Source organism: Bubalus kerabau, chromosome 5 (genome assembly GCF_029407905.1).
Source record: "Bubalus kerabau isolate K-KA32 ecotype Philippines breed swamp buffalo chromosome 5, PCC_UOA_SB_1v2, whole genome shotgun sequence".
NCBI classification, from domain to species: Eukaryota; Metazoa; Chordata; class Mammalia; order Artiodactyla; family Bovidae; genus Bubalus; species Bubalus kerabau.
This window is the reverse complement of record NC_073628.1, coordinates 126,223,528-126,242,876: the sequence shown is the minus strand read 5'-3', so window position 1 is coordinate 126,242,876 and position 19,349 is coordinate 126,223,528. Positions and strand designations below refer to the sequence as shown.

The 19,349-nt window shown below is 39.1% G+C and overlaps 1 protein-coding gene across 2 annotated transcripts in view; it reads left to right on the top strand.

Moving 5' to 3' along the window:
• Positions 1 to 19,349, top strand: part of PPP2R5A (protein phosphatase 2 regulatory subunit B'alpha) — a 72,348-nt gene that overhangs the window by 26,848 nt on the left and 26,151 nt on the right. Inside the window, exons 1-3 of one of the 2 annotated variants that reach the window (XM_055583017.1) lie at positions 5,068 to 5,246; positions 5,785 to 5,981; positions 12,168 to 12,269. In XM_055583017.1, coding sequence (XP_055438992.1) covers positions 5,186 to 5,246; positions 5,785 to 5,981; positions 12,168 to 12,269 — 360 coding nt within the window. In that variant the 5' untranslated portion in view covers positions 5,068 to 5,185. Of the gene's footprint in view, positions 1 to 5,067; positions 5,247 to 5,784; positions 5,982 to 12,167; positions 12,270 to 19,349 lie in introns of those variants that run through there. The other variant, XM_055583016.1, reaches the window with a different exon arrangement.

The window sequence follows — 19,349 nt, the reverse complement described above, 5'->3', positions numbered from 1 at the left end:
CTTTCTTGGGTTTCCCTTACCTTGGGCATGGGATATCTCTTCACGGCTGCTCCAGCAAAGTGCAGCCGTTGCTCCTTACCTTGGACGAGGGGTATCTCCTCACCGATGGACAGGGAGGCCTGGCATGCTGCGATTCATGCGGTCGCAAAGAGTCGGACATGACTGAGCGACTGATCTGATCTGATCTGATGGCCATAATTAAGTTTTATGTGAATTGTTAATTATAAAAGTTGAAAGCCAGTGGGCAGGGTTTATGTGTGACTGCATAGGCTCCAGAGCTGCATAATATATTTCCTTTCTTATTTAGTTTTTTTAAGTATTTCCTGGAATTTCTAATTGTCAATTTTTTCCCCACCTTTAACATACTCTCAGTTTTTTGCTCCAAATCTCCATGTGATAAGATACCCTAATGAATCTGCTTTAGAGACCAGTTTCTTAGGACCTTCTTTCCTCCTGTTCTAAACTGATCCAGTTTTTCTCTAGGTCTGCTTTTCTTGAATTTCCATAATTCCTGGATTCCATTCCTTTCCCTTTCTCCCTATTGCTGCGTCATGTCCTCAGAATTTCCTATAAAAGGTTGTTTGAGGGTGCTAAGTTTTCCAAGTAGTTGCATGTCTGAAAGCACCATTTTTGAACCTGTATCCTATTTCTGCTTTATTGACTATGCTAAAGCCTTTGACTGTGTGGATCACAATAAACTGTGGAAAATTCTGAAAGAGATGGGAATACCAGACCACCTGATCTGCCTCTTGAGAAACCCATATGCAGGTCAGGAAGCAACAGTTAGAACTGGGCATGGGACAACAGACTGGTTCCAAATAGGAAAAGGAGTACGTCAAGGCTGTATAATGTCACCCTGCTTATTTAACTTCTGTGCAGAGTACATCATGAGAAACACTGGGCTGGAAGAAGCACAAGCTGGAATCAAGACTGCCAGGAGAAATATCAATAACCTCAGATATGCAGATGACACCACCCTTATGGTAGAAAGTGAAGAGGAACTAAAAAGCCTCTTGATGAAAGTGAAAGTGGAGAGTGAAAAAGTTGGCTTAAAGCTCAACATTCAGAAAACAAAGATCATGGCATCTGGTCCCATCCCTTCATGGGAAATAGATGGGGAAACAGTGTCAGACTTTATTTTTGGGGGCTCCAAAATCACTGCAGATTTTAGAGCAGCGATTGCATCCATGGAATTAAAAGACGCTTACTCCTTGGAAGGAAAGTTATGACCAACCTAGATAGCATATTGAAAAGCAGAGACATTACTTTGCCAACAAACGTCCGTCTAGTCATATGGTTTTTCCAGTGGTCATGTATGGATGTGAGAGTTGGACTCTGAAAAAAGCTGAGCACCGAAGAATTGATGCTTTTGAACTGTGGTGTTGGAGAAGACTCTTGAGAGTCCCTTGGACTGCAAGGAGATCCAACCAGTCCATCCTAAAGGAGATCAGTCCTGGGTGTTCATTGGAAGGACTGATGCTGAAGCTGAAACTCCAGTACTTTGGCCACCTCATGCGAAGAGTTGACTCATTGGAAAAGACCCTGATGCTGGGAGGGATTGGGGGCAGGAGAAGAAGGGGATGACAGAGGATGAGATGGTTGGATGGCATCACTGACTTGATGGACATGAGTTTGAGTCAAGTCCAGGAGTTGGTGATGGACAGGGAGGCCTGGTGCGCTGCGATTCATGGGGTCGCAAAGAGACGGACATGACTGAGAGACTGAACTGACTGAACCTTGTTATCAATATCAGAGGTATTTTGAAGCGATGACAGTAAGTATGAATATATTGGTATTTCAAGTCTGTTACATTGGCCTAGTAAAAATAGCCAAGGAAAAACAATATGTGACCTTACCACCTGAAAGTACTACATTGCCATATTGAAACACCACTGAGTATGCTTCATTTGCAAGCATGCTTGTAATGGGGAAACTGAAGTATAAAGTCATCAGTGTAGACACTGTCAGTACTTTTTACATTTAGTGAAGAAAATTATTATACATTCTTTTTCTCACAAATAATTTTTTATACATATTTATGAAATACAGCCAAGCTATAGTCTTATTTTTTCAGCTTATTGAAATACATTTTTTGTCTCTTTTTCTTATGAGAAAATTCTGAAAATTGATGTTTCAGAAAGATCCCTAAGAGTTAGGCTATATTAAACATCTATTTTATAATTTTTTAATGATGAAACCATTGATCTTTTCTTACTAGGATAACCATTATAAAAATTTGACTGATATAAAAATGTTATGTGTCTTGAACCTAGAAGTAGGCCAACCAATAGTAGATGACAGGAGCATCCTCTCTTCTCTCACTTAACCTTTTACAGTCTGATCAACTCTTCCAACATTGTTTTACCTTAGCTTCTAAGAGACTCAATGCAGAGTGCTTAAATACAACAGTCAGATACCTTGTATAGCTTTCCTGCTTTTAATTAATCCTGGTTTTATTTTTAATTGTTCTGTTTATATTTAATCTTGTAAGCACTCTCAAATTCTTTTTGACTCCAGGTTATATTTTTTAAGGTTTTGTATTTTGCCTTCTTCAGTGATCAGTGCAAAGAAATAGAGGAAAACAACAGAATGGGAAAGACTAGAGATCTCTTCAAGAAAATCAGAGATACCAAAGGAACATTTCATGCAAAGATGGGCTCGATAAAGGACAGAAATGGTATGGACCTAACAGAAGCAGAAGATATTAAGAAGAGGTGGCAAGAATACACAGAAGAACTGTACAAAAAAGATCTTCATGACCCAGATAATCACGATGGTGTGATCACTGATCTAGAGCCAGACATCCTGGAATGTGAAGTCAAGTGGGCCTTAGAAAGCATCACTACAAACAAAGCTAGTGGAGGTGATAGAATTCCAGTTGAGCTATTCCAAATCCTGAAAGATGATGCTGTGAAAGTGCTGTACTCAATATGCCAGCAAATTTGGAAAACTCAGCAGTGGCCACAGGACTGGAAAAGGTCAGTTTTCATTCCAATCCCAAAGAAAGGCAATGCCAAAGAATGCTCAAACTACCGCACAATTGCACTCATCTCACACAGTAGTAAAGTAATGCTCAAAATTCTCCAAGCGAGGCTTCAGCAATATGCGAACCGTGAACTTACTGATGTTCAAGCTGGTTTTAGAAAAGGCAGAGGAACCAGAGATCAAATTGCCAACATCCGCTGGATCATGGAAAAAGCAAGAGAGTTCCAGAAAAACATCTATTTCTGCTTTATTGACTATGCCAAAGCCTTTGACTGTGTGGATCACAATAAACTGTGGAAAATTCTGAAAGAGATGGGAATACCAGACCACCTGACCTGCCTCTTGAGAAATTTGTATGCAGGTCAGGAAGCAACAGTTAGAACTGGACATGGAACAACAGACTGGTTCCGAATAGGAAAAGGAGTACGTCAAGGCTGTATATTGTCACCCTGCTTATTTAACTTCTATGCAGAGTACATCATGAGAAACACTGGACTGGAAGAAACACAAGCTGGAATCAAGATTGCCTGGAGAAATATCAATAACCTCAGATATGCAGATGACGCCACCCTTATGGCAGAAAGTGAAGAGGAACTCAAAAGCCTCTTGATGAAGGTGAAAGAGGAGAGGGAAAAAGTTGGCTTAAAGCTCAGCATTCAGAAAACAAAGATCATGGCATCTGTTTCCATCCCTTCATGGGAAATAGATGGGGAAACAGTGGAAACAGTGGCTGACTTTATTTTGGGGGGCTCCAAAATCACTGCAGATGGTGACTGCAGCCATGGAATTAAAAAACGCTTACTCCTTGGAAGGAAAGTTATGACTGACCTAGATAGCATATTCAAAAGCAGAGACATTACTTGCCAACAAAGGTTCGTCTAGTCAAGGCTATGGTTTTTCCTGTGGTCATGTATGGATTGTGAGAGTTGGACTGTGAAGAAGGCTGAGCGCCGAAGAATTGATGCTTTTGAACTGTGGTGTTGGAGAAGACTCTTGAGAGTCCCCTGGACTGCAAGGAGATCCAGCCAGTCCATTCTGAAGGAGATCAGCCCTGGGATTTCTTTGGAAGGAATGATGCTAAAGCTGAAACTCCAGTACTTTGGCCACCTCATGCAAAGAGTTGACTCATTGGAAAAGACTCTGATGCTGGGAGGGATTGGGGGCAGGAGGAGAAGGGGACGACAGAGGATGAGATGGGTGGATGGCATCACGGACTCGATGGATGTGAGTCTCAGTGAACTCCGGGAGTTGGTGATGGACAGGGAGGCCTGGCGTGCTCAATTCATGGGGTCGCAAAGAGTCGGACACGACTGAGCAACTGATCTGATCTGATCTGATCTGATCTTGCCTTTTCAACTTGCTTCTAAGCTCTTGAAGACAGGAAATCATCCCTAACTTTCAAAACTAGCTTCAAAGGACTGTTTTGAAGTTAAATAAATAAACATAGGAAAGACTTAGAATTGTATTTGGCATGAAGGAAATGCTAATGTTAGCAGCATTATGTTTTATTATGTTCAGACTACTCTATAGAACATGTACTTATAGGAGGTATTTAGGTAAGAAAAGATTTTTCTGTTCCTCAATACTTAACAAAAATTTGAGGACTGGACATTTGTATTTTAACTCAGTGCCAAATGAGTTGAAATGTTAACTGCTTTCTAAATATATCTAATGTTTGGTAAAATCCAAAGGTGACCTCTTCCATCCAAATATTAGGTAATGCTGGGACATAATTCTGGAGGAGAAAGCAACTTGAAAGAAGTCTTTAGGCTAAGTAGCACATTACGGAATTGAGAAGCTATGAAAAACATGAATTTATTCTCAGAGGAGGCTGAAGAGATAGGTGCCCAGAAAAAGAAACTTACTTTTTATATGTAACATGTTCCTGAATCTACTATTTGCTAGTCTTGAAGATCATATTGTGTCTTCGAACATGTTAGCTGTAGGCTACTAGCCTGTCATATAAGAGAACCCCATGGACTTTAGCCCACTAGGCTCCTCTGTCCATGGAATTTCCCAGGCAGGAATACTGGAGTGTGTTGCCATTTCCTTCTGCAGGGGATCTTCCTGACCCAGGGATTCAACTCGCGACTCCTGCATTGGCCAGTGGATTCTTGAGCACTGGGGGAAAAAACCTGGGAAACCCCCTGTATATCCCATGTTAGTAGTAAAGAGATAAAAAGGAAAGCCTGCTCAGTGAATGATCCTTGCCCTTGAGGAACCGTCTCTGAGTTGGGAAGATCCCTCGGAGGAGGGCACTGGTAGGTGGTGGTGGTTATTTAGTCTCTAAGTCATGTCTGACTCTCTTGCGACCCCATGGACTGTAGCCCGCCAGGCTCTTCTGTCCATGAAATTTCCCAGGCAAGAATACTGGAGTGGGTTGTCATTTCCTACTCCAGGAGATCTTCCCAACCAGGAATTGAACCCATGTCTCTTGAGTCTCCTATGTTATCTGGCAGATTCTTTACCACCACATCATGTGGGAAGCCCTAGGATGTCACGGCTGTAGTCTAAATGGTAAATGTGTGAGTCATTAAAGTGGCAGAGGGAGTGACAAGAGGATAGATTCCAGATAAAAAATGGAATCAGTAATACTTAATGATTGATTATGGTAGTGAGATAGGAGGAAGGTAAAATTTCATTCCTGGCATGAATAATGGGATTATATGGTAAATTTCTCACTAGGCTTTTGAGAGAAATTTTACTTTATGTATGTGAATAGCTTCTGCAAAATAGTAAACATACGAAGGTAACTTCTGAGTAGGTCATTTCTAAGTTTCTCTTTATTTTTATTTATAGATGCCACCTCAAATGAACAGCAAGAGCTTTTCTGTCAGAAGTTGCAGCAGTGTTGCATACTGTTTGATTTCATGGACTCTGTTTCAGACTTGAAGAGCAAAGAAATTAAAAGAGCAACATTGAATGAACTGGTTGAGTATGTTTCAACTAATCGTGGTGTAATTGTTGAATCAGCGTATTCTGATATAGTAAAAATGGTAAGCTTCTAGACTTAAGTTCCTCAGATTTATATAAATTCAAGTAAGATCTGAGGTGTAATTACAATTTAATGAGATTTATTTTTAGTAAATGTACAATAGTTGATGTACTCAAAAGAATGTTTTTTAAAATAGTCCGTTTGAAAGATTATCCATTCCAGTGATGCTGTCATTGCTTTATGATAGTTTGGGAATTCAGTAGCCACAATGACTGGTGGCTACCACATTGGAGAGTGTGGATCTAGAACTTAGGAGAAAGATGTAAGCTCAAGATTATATGGGTTGATGGCAAAACTAATACAATTATGTAAAGTTTAAAAAAAAAAAAAAAGATTATATGGGTTGGTAGGTAATTAATGTCATGCAGCTGAAAGGAGAAAGAATAGCTAAAGGGGGAAGAAAAGACTAATGAAAAAATACGGGGCTCTCCACATCTCAGAAGTGGATAAGGGAGTCAAATATAGACCATTCTTATTTAGGACATTTTGATATCATATATGTAGCTTCTATAGCACTGAATTTTAATCAAAACTCAGGACCCTTAAATGATATAAACAAACATTTGAAATATCTGTTGTGGGGAAAAAAAAAAAAAAACTATTGAAGAAAGATTGTTCAGGGTACTGTTTATTAATTATTTAACCATATTCTTCAAACTGTAGAAATTTGTTTAGGACATATGATTTTTGTATTTTAGTGCATAACAAAATATAAAAAAATTCATTTGGAATAATTCGAGTCACCAGGCACACAGTTTAAACTTGTGTTGGTTGTGGAAGGTTCCACAGAGTCAGACATGACTGAGCTACTAACACACAGAAAGTTATAGCAAGTATGATCTAAACTAATTTACACTCTTTGCATTGGTCACTTAAGGCTTTCTTATCTTGCCTTGCTATTCTCTGGAACTCTGCATTCAGTTGGGTATATCTTTCCCTTTCTCCTTTGCCTTTTGCTTCTCTTTTCTCAGCTATTTATTAGGCCTCCTCAGACAGCCACTTTGTCTTCTGGCATTTCTTTTTCTTGGGGATGGTTTTGGTCATTACCTCCTATACAGTGTTACGAACTTTCACCCATAGTTCTTTGTGCAGTCTGTCTACCAGATCTAGTCCCTTGAATCGATTCGTTACCTCCACTGTATAATCACAAGGGATTTGATTTAGGTCATACCTGAATGGCCTAGTGGTTTTCATTACTTTCTTCAATTTAAGCCTAAATTTTGCAATAAGGAGCTGAAGATCTGAGCCACAGTCAGCTCCAAGTCTTGTTTTTGCTGACCATATAGAACTTCTCTGTCTTTGGCTGCAAAGAATATAATCAGTCTGATTTCGATACTGGCTATCTGGTGATGTCCATGTGTAGAGTCATCTCTTATGTTGTTGGAGGAGGGTGTTTTGCCAACATATGCTGGGTCATAGAAAAAGTAAGGGAATTCCAAAGAAAAATCTACTTCTGCTTCATTGACTATACTGAAGCCTTTGACTATGTGGATCACAACAAACTGTGGAATATTCTTAATGACATGGGAATCCCAGACCATATTACCTGCCTACAGAGAAACCTGTATGCAGGTCAAGAAGCAGCAGTTAGAACTGGACATGAAACAGCGAACTGCTTCAAAATTGGGAAAGGCTGTATGTTGTCACCCTACTTATTTAACTTACATGCAAAGTACTTCATGTGAAATGCTGGGCTGGATGAATCACAAGCTGGAATCAAGATTGCGGAGAGAAATATCAACAGCTTCAGATACGCAGATAATACCACTTTAATGGCAGAAAGTGAAGAGCAACTAATGAGCCTCCTGATGAAGGTGAAAGAGGAAAGTGAAAAGGCTGGCTTAAAACTCAACATTCTGAAAACTAAGATTATGGCATCTGCTCCTATCACTTCATGGCAAATAGATGGGGAAACAATGCAAACAGTGACAGACTTTATTTTCTTGGGTTCCAAAATCACTGCAGATGGTGACTGCAGCCTGAAATTAAAGGATGCTTGCTCCTTAGAAGAGAAACTATGACCAACCTAGACAGCATATGGAAAAGCAGAGACATTACTTTGCCAACAAAGGTCCATCTAGTCAAAGCTGTGGTTTTTTCCAGTAGTCATGTACAGATGTGAGAGTTGGACCATAAAGAAGGCTGAGTGTCGAAGAATTGACACTTTTGAACTATGGTGTTGGAGGATCAAACCAGTCAATGCTATAGGAAATCAGCCCTGAATCTTCATTGGAAGGACTGATGCTGAAGTTCCAATACTTTAGCCACCTGATGCGAAGAGCTGACTCATTGGAAAGGACCCTGATCCTGGGAAAGATTAAGGACAAGAGAAGAAGGGGTTGACAGAGGATGAGATGGTTAGATGGCATCACTAATAGACATGAGTTTGAGCAAGCTCCAGGAGATGCTGAAGGGCAGAGAAGCCTGGTGTGCTGCAGTCCATGGGGTTGCAAAGAGTCAGACATGACTTAGCTACTGGGCAACAACAAAATAAGCTATACATACATATTTGAGTCAAATTATTCTGTAATTTGCCATATGTTAATATATTCTGGGATTTAATTCATTTTCCCAAGCAAAAGGTGTGTTTTTTGTCTTAAAAAAACTTTTTTTTTTAACTTCTGGGTACTTCATTTCTAGTTAAGAAGCCTACTCACTTAGTTCTTTAAAGCTTTTTGGTGTATTTGGGATACACAGTTAATTTTACTGGTGGCTACAAGTATACTTTTTCTTTTACTACCAACAATAATAAGTATGATTTCAAAGGCAAATATGCCCTTCTATGGGATATATTCCCTTTTTGAGTTCTAGCTATGACTTTTGGCCACTTGTTGTGAAATTGATATCTATTAAACTATTTATTGGCTCTTCCCCATATATAGGTTTTGAGTTTTAGCAAATCAAATTTTAGATTTTTACTTTCTAAGTCTTATGGTTGTGCGTGTGTGCATGCTAAGTCAGATTAGTTGTGTCCAACTCTTTGCAACCCTGTGGACTGTAGCCTTCCAAGGTCCTCTATCCAAGGGATTCTCCAGGCAAGAATACTGGAATGGTTTCCATGCCCCCTCCAGGGTATCTTCCCAACTCAGAGATAGAACCCACATCCCCTGTGTCTACTGCATTGCAGGCATATTCTTTGCTGCCGAGCCACTGGGGAAGCCCCTTATAGTAATTGACAGTTAACAGTTATTTGGCATACCATAGATGCCACTTCATCAGAATGGTTGCGAATTTGCTTATACCACCAAACAACCATAGTTCATCAGATCTAGTTCCTTAAATCAAGACAATCCCCATGGAAAAGAAATGCAAAAAAGCAAAATGGCCGTCTGAGGAGGCCTTACAAATAGCTGTGAAAAGAAGAGAAGTGAAAAGCAAAGGAGAAAAGGAAAGACATAAGCATCTGAATGCAGAGTTCCAAAGAATAGCAAAGAGAGATAAGAAAGCCTTCCTCAGCGATCAATGCAAAGAAATAGAGGAAAACAACAGAATGGGAAAGACTAAAGATCTCTTCAAGAAAATTAGAGATACCAAAGGAACATTTCATGCAAAGATGGGCACGATGAAGGACAGAAATGGTATGGACCTAACAGAAGCAGAAGATATTAAGAAGAGGTGGCAAGAATACACAGAAGAACTGTACAAAAAAGATCTTCATGACCCAGATAATCACGATGGTGTGATCACTCACCTAGAGCCAGACATCCTGGAATGTGAAGTCAAGTGGGCCATAGGAAGCATCACTACAAACAAAGCTAGTGGAGGTGATAGAATTCCAGTTGAGCTATTTCAAATCCTGAAAGATGATGCTGTGAAAGTGCTGCACTCAATATGCCAGCAAATTTGGAAAACTCAGCAGTGGCCACAGGACTGGAAAAGGTCAGTTTTCATTCCAATCCCAAAGAAAGGCAATGCCAAAGAATGCTCAAACTACCGCACAATTGCACTCATCTCACACAGTAGTAAAGTAATGCTCAAAATTCTCCAAGCCTGGATTCAGCAGTACGTGAACTGTGAACTTCCAGATGTTCAAGCTTGTTTTAGAAAAGGCAGAGGAACCAGAGATCAAATTGCCAACATCCACTGGATCATGGAAAAAGCAAGAGAGTTCCAGAAAAACATCTATTTCTGCTTTATTGACTATGCCAAAGCCTTTGACTGTGTGGATCACAATAAACTGTGGAAAATTCTGAAAGAGATGGGAATACCAGACCACCTAACCTGCCTCTTGAGAAATTTGTATGCAGGTCAGGAAGCAACAGTTAGAACTGGACATGGAACAACAGACTGGTTCCGAATAGGAAAAGGAGTACGTCAAGGCTGTATGTTGTCACCCTGCTTATTTAACTTCTATGCAGAGTACATCATGAGAAACACTGGACTGGAAGAAACACAAGCTGGAATCAAGACTGCCGGGAGAAATATCAGTAACCTCAGATATGCAGATGACACCACCCTTATGGTAGAAAGTGAAGAGGAACTCAAAAGCCTCTTGATGAAGGTGAAAGAGGAGAGTGAAAAAGTTGGCTTAAAGCTCAACATTCAGAAAACAAAGATCATAGTATCTGGTCCCATCCCTTCATGGGAAATAGATGGGGAAGCAGTGGAAACAGTGTCAGACTTTATTTTGGGGGGCTCCAAAATCACTGCAGATGGTGATTGCAGCCATGGAATTAAAGGATGCTTACTCCTTGGAAGGAAAGTTATGACCAACCTAGATAGCATATTGAAAAGCAGAGACATTACTTTGCCAACAAAGGTCCGTCTAGTCAAGGCTGTGATTTTTCCAGTATGGATGTGAGAGTTGGACTGTGAAGAAAGCTGAGCGCTGAAGAAGTGATGCTTTTGAACTGTGGTGTTGGAGAAGACTCTTGAGAGTCCCTTGGACTGCAAGGAGATCCAACCAGTCCATCCTAAAGGAGATCGGTCCTGGGTATTCACTGGAAGGACTGATGCTGAAGCTGAAGCTCTAATACTTTGGCCACCTCGTGTGAAGAGTTGACTCATAAGAAAAGACCCTGATGGTGGGAGGGATTGGGCACAGGAGGAGAAGGGGATGACAGAGGATGAGATGGCTGGATGGCATCACCGACTCAATGGACATGAGTTTGAGTGAAGTCCGGGAGTTGGTGATGGACAGGGAGGCCTGGCATGCTGTGATTCATGGCGTTGCAAAGAGTCGTACATGACTGAGCCACTAAACTGAACTGAACTGAACCAAACAACATTTGTCTCATCCTGTATTCCCCACGTAATTTATCTTAAATGACCGATGCCTCAAGTGTTAGGGCCTTATGTTACTGAACCATTTGGTCTGTCAGTCTGTTCATCATTCTTCAAACCCTTTTGAGTTGGGCTCACAATCTATTCTTTGCTAAAGAAGGACTGTAATGTACTTTGGTACTAAGACAGTGTGAAAGATGAGTTAGAATCTAAAATGAAGAGTCTCAAAGCATACCTTTATTTCAGAGAGATTAGTATTTTTTAAAAGGCTCAGAGTAAATGAAATCAAATTATCTAAATCAAATCATCATCAGTTCAGTTCAGTCGCTCAGTTGTGTCCGACTCTTTGAGAGACCCCATGAACTGCAGCATGCCAGGCATCGCTGTCCATCACCAACTCTTGGAGTCCCACCCAAACCCATATCCATTGAGTCAGTGGTGCCAAATCATCATGGCGTATTATAAACTATGTCTGTAATGGCCATATACCCCCATCCTCCTCCGCTTTATAAAATGTGGTGTGTGTATAAGACTAGAGATATTTTACCAAACTCTTTTGGGTTATAAGGTAAGTAAAAGTCTGGGTTAAAGTATGGGAGAAGTTGTGGAAAGATGAAAAGAGGAAGTTAGGGATAGGGAGAGGTAGGAACTTTATGCTCCCCTCCCTCAATTTCCTCCCCTCCACTATTTTTTTTTAAGCAAAACTTTGAAAAAAAAATTTGTGATTTAAAGAAGAGGAATCTGGAGGTAGTCTGTATGAAATTTGATGTCTGTAGAGATCAGAGTTATGGGATAGAGAAAATAAAGAAATAAATGGCTGCCTTCATATCTTGAAGAGGTTTATAGGTTTTGAGCTAAACTTATAGTCACAGCTTTTTTCTTAAAGTTATCTTTAAAATATTTCATTTTGCATTTTTAAATTTAACTGAACAACAGAGAAGTCTAAATTTATTTTTCTTTACAGATCAGTGCTAACATCTTCCGAACTCTTCCTCCAAGTGATAATCCAGATTTTGATCCAGAAGAGGATGAACCCACACTTGAGGCCTCTTGGCCTCACATACAAGTATGGAACATAATTTTATTTTGAAAATTTTTACATTTACGCTGTTCTGCTGAAATCATGGAACTCTGTTTTAGATTTGAGTGTCTATTTAAAGTACTAGATTTTTAATACATTTTCTTAACATTTCCTTTTCCCAAAATATTGCTTTTCATTTTTTTAATAGTAAATTACACTTAACATTTACCTTTTAAACTGTTTTAAAGTATATTCCATAGCGTTAAGTACATTTGTAATGCTATGCAGCCACCACTATTACCTAGTGTAATAGGCACCTTTTCATTACCTTTTCATCATTCACAATCTTTTCATCACCCCAGATGGAAACACCCTTGTCATTAACAATCAGTTCCCATTCTTTACCTGCCCCCTACCTCCCAGCCACTGGCAGCTATTAATCTACTCTCTGTCTGTGGATTTGCCTTATATGCTTACCATAATATTTTCAGGGTTCATCAATATTGTAACATCTATCAATATGTCATTCCTTTTAATGGCTGAATAATATTCCATTGTGTGGACATACCACATTTTGTTTATCCATTAATCAGTAGATGGACAGTTAGGTGGTTTCTATTTTTTGGCCTTTGTGACTAGAATTGGTATGAATGTGTAAGTTTTTGTTTAACATGTTGTGTTTTTATTTTTATTGATTTCAGAGTGTTTTCTAACTTCCTTTGTGACTTATTTGGCCCATTAGTTATTTAAGAATGTGTTTAATTTCTGGGCTTCCCTTGTGGCTCAGCTTGTAAAGAATCTGCCTGCAAGGCAGGAGACCTGGGTTTGATCCCTTAATTGGGAAGATCTCCTGGAGAAGGGAAGGCTACCCACTCCAGTACTCTGGCCTGGAGAATGCCATGGACTATCATCCATGGGGTCACAAAGAGTTGGGTACAACTGAGGGACTGGGCTTCCCTAGTAGCTCAGCTGGTAAAGAATCTGCCTGCAATGCAGGAGACCCTGGTTCAATTCCTGGGTCAGGAAGATCCACTGGAGAAGGGATAGGCTACCCATTCCAGTATTTTTGGGCTTCCTTGATGGCTCAGCTGGTGAAGAGTCCACCTGCAATGCCAGAGACCTGGGTTCAATCCCTGTGTTGGGAAGATCCTTTGGAGAAGGGGGGATAGGCTACCCACTGCAGTATTCTGGCCTGGAGAATTCCATGGACTATAGTCCATGGGGTCACAAAGAGTCGGACAAGACTGAGCAACTTTCACCTTAATTTCTGGCTCCCATATTTCTTTCTGTTACTGATTTATAATTTTATTTCATTGTGGTTGGTGAATATACTTTGAAGTTTTCAATCCTTTTAAATGTATTAGGCCTAGCATATAGTTTATCATGGAGAATGTTTCATGTGTGCTTGAGAAGAATGTGAATACTGTTGTTGCTGGATGGAGTGTTGTGATGATTCACTCTTAGATCTAGTTGGTTGTTTAAGTTTTCAGTTTCCTTGTTGACCTTCTGTCTAGTTCTCTCCACTATTGAAAATGAAATATTGACATTTCCTACTGTTAGAGTTGAATTGTCTGTTTCTCTCTTCTGTTATGTCAGTTTTTGATTCATGTATTTTGGGGTCTTATAAATCATGTTTATAATCATTTTACAGTTTTTGTGTTAAAATACATTTTGTCTGATATAGTATTCTATAACCACTATTTAAATACTATATATAAATACTAATAAATTTACATATATAAATATTACATAAATTTATAGCCACTATATAAATACTATATATAGTATTTTACAGCTACTGTCTAACTCTTTTGGTTACTGTTTGCATGATATATCTTTTCTGTACATGACTTCTTATCTATTTGTTTCTTTGAATCTAAATTTTGTCTCTTGGGAATTCTTGGTGGTCCAGTGGTTAGGACTTTTTAGTTTCACTGCTGAGGGCCTAAGTTCAATCCATGGTCAGGGAACAAAGATCCTGCAAGCCACACAGTGTGGCTAAATAAATAGTGTCTCTTGTAAACAGCATGTAGTTGAAACCTGTTTTTTTTTTAATCAGTTTTGACAGTCTCTGCTTTTGACTAATGTTTAATCCATTTATATTTAATGTAATTGCTGGTAAGGCAGAATTTACATTTGCTGTTTTGGCCTTCCCTGTTAGCTCAGTGGTAAAGAATCAGCCTGCAATGCAGGAGATGTGGGTTCTATCCTTGGGTTGGGAAGAACCCCTGGAGAAGGAAATGGCAACCCATTCCATTATTCTTGCCTGGGAAATCCCATGGACAGAGGAGCCTGGCATGCTCCATGGGGTCACAGAATCGAACACAATATAAACTAAACAACATTTTGCTGTTCTATGTCTTATGTCTTTCTCATTCCTCTACCCCTCCGTTATTGTGTTTTGTATTAAATACGGATTTTCTGGAGTACCATTTTAATTCTCTTGTTTCTTTAACTATACTTTTTTGAGGTATTTTCTTAGTACTTACCCTAGGGATTACATTTTAAAATGAACTAGTTTGGTTGAATAGTAGTAGTATTCAATTTTAGTAGTATTAGTAATTTTAGTAGTATACAAAACTTTGGTCCAGTATACCTCCATTCCCTCCCCCTTCTTCTGTGCTGTTATTCTCATACAGGTTGGATCTTTATGCAGGCATTTTATTGCACTTTACTTCATTGCACTTTGCAGATAACTGCATTTTTTTTTTACAAATTGAAGGTTTGTGGCAACCTTGTGTCAGTCAAGCAAATCTATCAGCACCATTTTCTTACTTCATGTCTCAGTGTCACATTTTGATAATTCTTGTAATATTTTCAACTTTTACATTGCTATATTTTTATGATGATCTGTGATCAGTGATCTTTGATGTTGTTGTTGCAAAAAGATTGCAGCCCGCTGAAGACTCAGATGATGGTTAGCATTTTTAGCAATAACGTATTTTTAAATTAAGGTATGTACATTGTTTTTATAAAACATAATGCGATTTCAAATTTAATAGACTATAATGTAAACATAACTTTTATATACTTTGGGAAGCCAGAAAAATTCATGTGACTTGCTTTAGTGCAAAATTCACTTTATTATAGTGGCCTGGAACCAAACCTGCAATATCTCCGAAGTATGCCTGTACATTGTACATCCATCAACCCAGTTTTATAATTACTGCTTTATGTGGTTGACTTGTAAAACAAAATAAAAGAGTTATAAATAAAAATACATTTACACTCTTTCATATTTACCTATGTAGTTACCTTTACCCATGCTCTTCCTTTGTTCCTATGAACTCAAGTTACGTATGGTGTCCTTTCGTCTCAGCCTGAAGGATTCCCTTTAATATTTCTTGTAAGGCAATTCGATTAATCTGGGAATATCTTAATTTTCCCTTCATTTTTGAAGGACAGTTTGGCTGAATATAGAATTCTTGGTTAACTGCTTTTTCCCCTCAACACTTTGAAGGTCTCCTCCCACTGATCCTCTGGTGTCCATGGTTTTCTGTCCAAGTCAGTTATTAATCTTACTAGGATCTGATGTAGGTGATACATTATCTCTTGCTGCTTTGAAAATTTTCTGTTTGTCTTTAACTTTTGTCAGTTTGATTATGTTGTCTCTAGATCTCTTTGACTTTATTCTAGTTGGAGCTCCGAGTTCATTGTATAAATTAATACTTTTAATCAAATTTGATTTGTTTTTAGCCATTTCTTCAACTGTTATTTCTTCCTCTTTCTCCTCTCCTTCTGAGACTTCCATTATGTGTAGTATGTCCGTATGATTGATGGTATCCCACAGGTCTTTGAAACTCTGTTCATTTTGTGTTCAGTTTTTATTTTTGCACCTCAAAGTAGATAATCTCTACTGACCTGTCTCTCTGCCAACTCAAAGTGTTTTTCATTGTTTTTTTGTGGGAAAGCAAATTTACTGAAGTCCTCACTCTGCCATTGCAGAAGTTCTCTCTGAAGCACATCTTTTTAGTTGAGACTGAGGGAGGGATAGTCTTCCTGCCCTAATGCCACTGTGTGACAACTCATTCCTCATAATTATTGGAAAACTGGTAATAAAAACTTACTTTATGAGAAGGACCAATTCTTCCATTAAACCTTCTCCAGCCAATTCTTTCTAGCCCTAACTTCTTTATTCAAACATTTCCCTCAAATACATGGCTTTAGTATAAGGTCATCTGAGGTTCACCCAGTTAACTGAATCACATTGGTGCTACCACACTTAATACTTAAGTAACTAGGGCTCTTTAGATAAGATTCAGAGCAGAACATATTGTAATTATGCTGTATTTAAAAACTGTTACAAAGGTTCCATTATAGCTATGAAATATACTTACGTGTGTTTAGGGTTTCTTCTGCATGCATGCATGGGGGGGGGGGGTGTGTGTGCTCAGTTGCTCAGTCATGTCCAACTCTGCAATCCCAAAAACTGTAGCCCCCCAGGCTTCTTTGTCCATGGAATTTTTCAGGTAAGAACACTGGAGTGGGTTGCCATTTCCTTCTCTAGGGGATCTTCCCAACACAGGGATCGAACTGGGAAGCCCTTACAGGGTTTCTTTGCACATGTTTTTATATGGCTAGTCTTTATGATTGTTTTTTTATTGTATACATTAGGTTTTATTTTTGCTCTCCAGAGTGTCTAATTAAAATGCTCTGAGAAGACCCATATGATGCCTTCCGTTTACAGATATTTTCTTACTTGTAAAATAAGCAAAGCTTTGAGGGAGAAAGTGAAAGGTACTCTTGCCTAATGCTTCAACTATAATGACTTTAATGTTTTTTATTGGGGTATAGTTGATTTACAATATTGTTTTAGTTCCAGATGTATAAATAGTGATTCAGTATTTTTTATAAATTATACTCCATTTGTAGGTATAAAATATTGGCTATATTTCCTGTGCTATGTAATATATTCTTGTAGCTTATTTATATTATAAATAGTTGTTTGTACCTTGTAGTCCCCTACCCCTTTCTTTTCTCTTCCTTCGTTCCTTTCCCCAGTGGTAACCACCCGTTCGTTCTTTATATCTGTGAGTCTGCTTCTTTTTTGTTATATTCACTAGTCTGCTTTATTTTTTAGATTTCATGCTTAAGTGATATCATATATTTGTCTTTCTCTCATTTATTTCACTTAGCGTAATACTCTCCAGTTTCATCCATGTTGTTGCAAATGGCAAAATTTCATTCTTTTTATAACTGAGTAGTATTCCCTTGTGTGTGTATATATATACACACACACTATATCTTTTTTATCTGTTCATCTGTTGATGGATACTTAAGTTGCTTCCATTCTATCTTGTATATTGTAAATACTGCTGCTGTGAACATTGGGATGCATGTATCTTTTCAAATTAGTGTTTCTGTTTTCTTGGATATACGCCTAGGAGTGAAATTGCTGGGTCGTATGGTAATTCTGTTTTTAGTTTTTTGCAGAACCTCTATATTATTCTGCACGGTGACTTTATCAGTTTACCTTTCCACCAGTAGTGCATAAGTCTTCCTTTTTTTTCCCATATCCTCACCGACATTTGTTGTTTGTGGTCTTTTTGATGATAGCCATTCTGAAAGGATGATTTGTATATTTTTAAGATAGTGTTCAGTCAGTTCAGTTCAGTTCAGTCGCTCAGTCGTGTCCGACTCTTTGCGACCCCATGAATTACAGCATGCCAGGCCTCCCTGTCCATCACCAACTCCTAGAGTTCACTCAAACTCACGTCCATCGAGTCGGTGATGCCATCCAGCCATCTCATCCTCTGTCATCCCCTTCTCCTCCTGCCCCCAATCCCTCCCAGCATCAGTCTTTTCCAGTGAGTCAGCTCTTCTCATGAGGTGGCCAAAGTACTGGAGTTTGAGCTTTAGCATCATTCCTTCCAAAGAACACCCAGGACTGATCTCCTTTAGAATGGACTGGTTGGATCTCCTTGCAGTCCAAGGGACTCTCAAGAGTCTTCTCCAGCACCACAGTTCAAAAGCATCAATTCTTCGGCGCTCAGCTTTCTTAACAGTCCAACTCTCACATCCATACATGACCACTGGAAAAACCATAGCCTTGACTATAGATGGACCTTTGTTGGCAAAGTAATGTCTCTGCTTTTGAATATGCTATCTAGGTTGGTCATAACTTCCTTCAAAGGAGTAAGCGTCTTTTAATTTGATGGCTGCAATCACCATCTGCAGTGATTTTGGAGCCCCCAAAAATAAAGTCTGACAGTGTTTCCACTGTTTCCCCATCTATTTTTCATGAAAGGATGGGACCAGATGCCATGGTCTTCGTTTTCTGAATGTTGAGCTTTAAGCCAACTTTTTCACTCTCCACTTTCACTTTCATCAAGAGGCTTTTGAGTTCCTCTTCACTTTCTGCCATAAGGGTGGTGTCATCTGCATATCGGAGGTTATTGATATTTCTCCCGGCAATCTTGATTCCAGCTTGTGCTTCTTCCAGCCCAGCGTTTCTCATGATGTACTCTGCATAGAACTTAAATAAGCAGGGTGACAGTATACAGCCTTGACGTACTCCTTTTCCTATTTGGAACCAGTCTGTTGTTCCATGTCCAGTTCTAACTGTTGCTTCCTGACCTGCATATGGGTTTCTCAAGAGGTAGGTCAGGTGGTCTGGTATTGTGAAAGGCTTTGGAATAGTCAATAAAGCAGAAATAGATGTTTTTCTGGAACTCTCTTGCTTTTTCCATGATCCAGCGGATGTTGGCAATTTGATCTCTGGTTCCTCTGCCTTTTCTGAAACCAGCTAAGATAGTGTTAGTGACCTAAAAATCTGCAGGCAAGCACAATGAAGTGTGTTTCTAGAGAATTGAGTGTATTTGCCTGCATCCAACCAATAATATTAGTTTATCAGATGGCTTGCTGATCGTATTTAGGTAATTATGTATGTCTCTGTGTGTATGCTCAATCGTGTCCAGCTCTTTGCAACCCCATGGACTGTAACCTGCCAGTCTCCTCTGTCCATGGGATTTTTCAGAAAAGAATACTGGAGCAGGTTGTGTAATAATACTATAAAAAGTAGATATTGTTCATATTTTATGGATAAGCTTAAGATTAAGCTAAAATAGATCAAGAATCCTGCCCAGGATTATACAAAAAGTAAGTGGTAGGATAAGGTTTATAGCA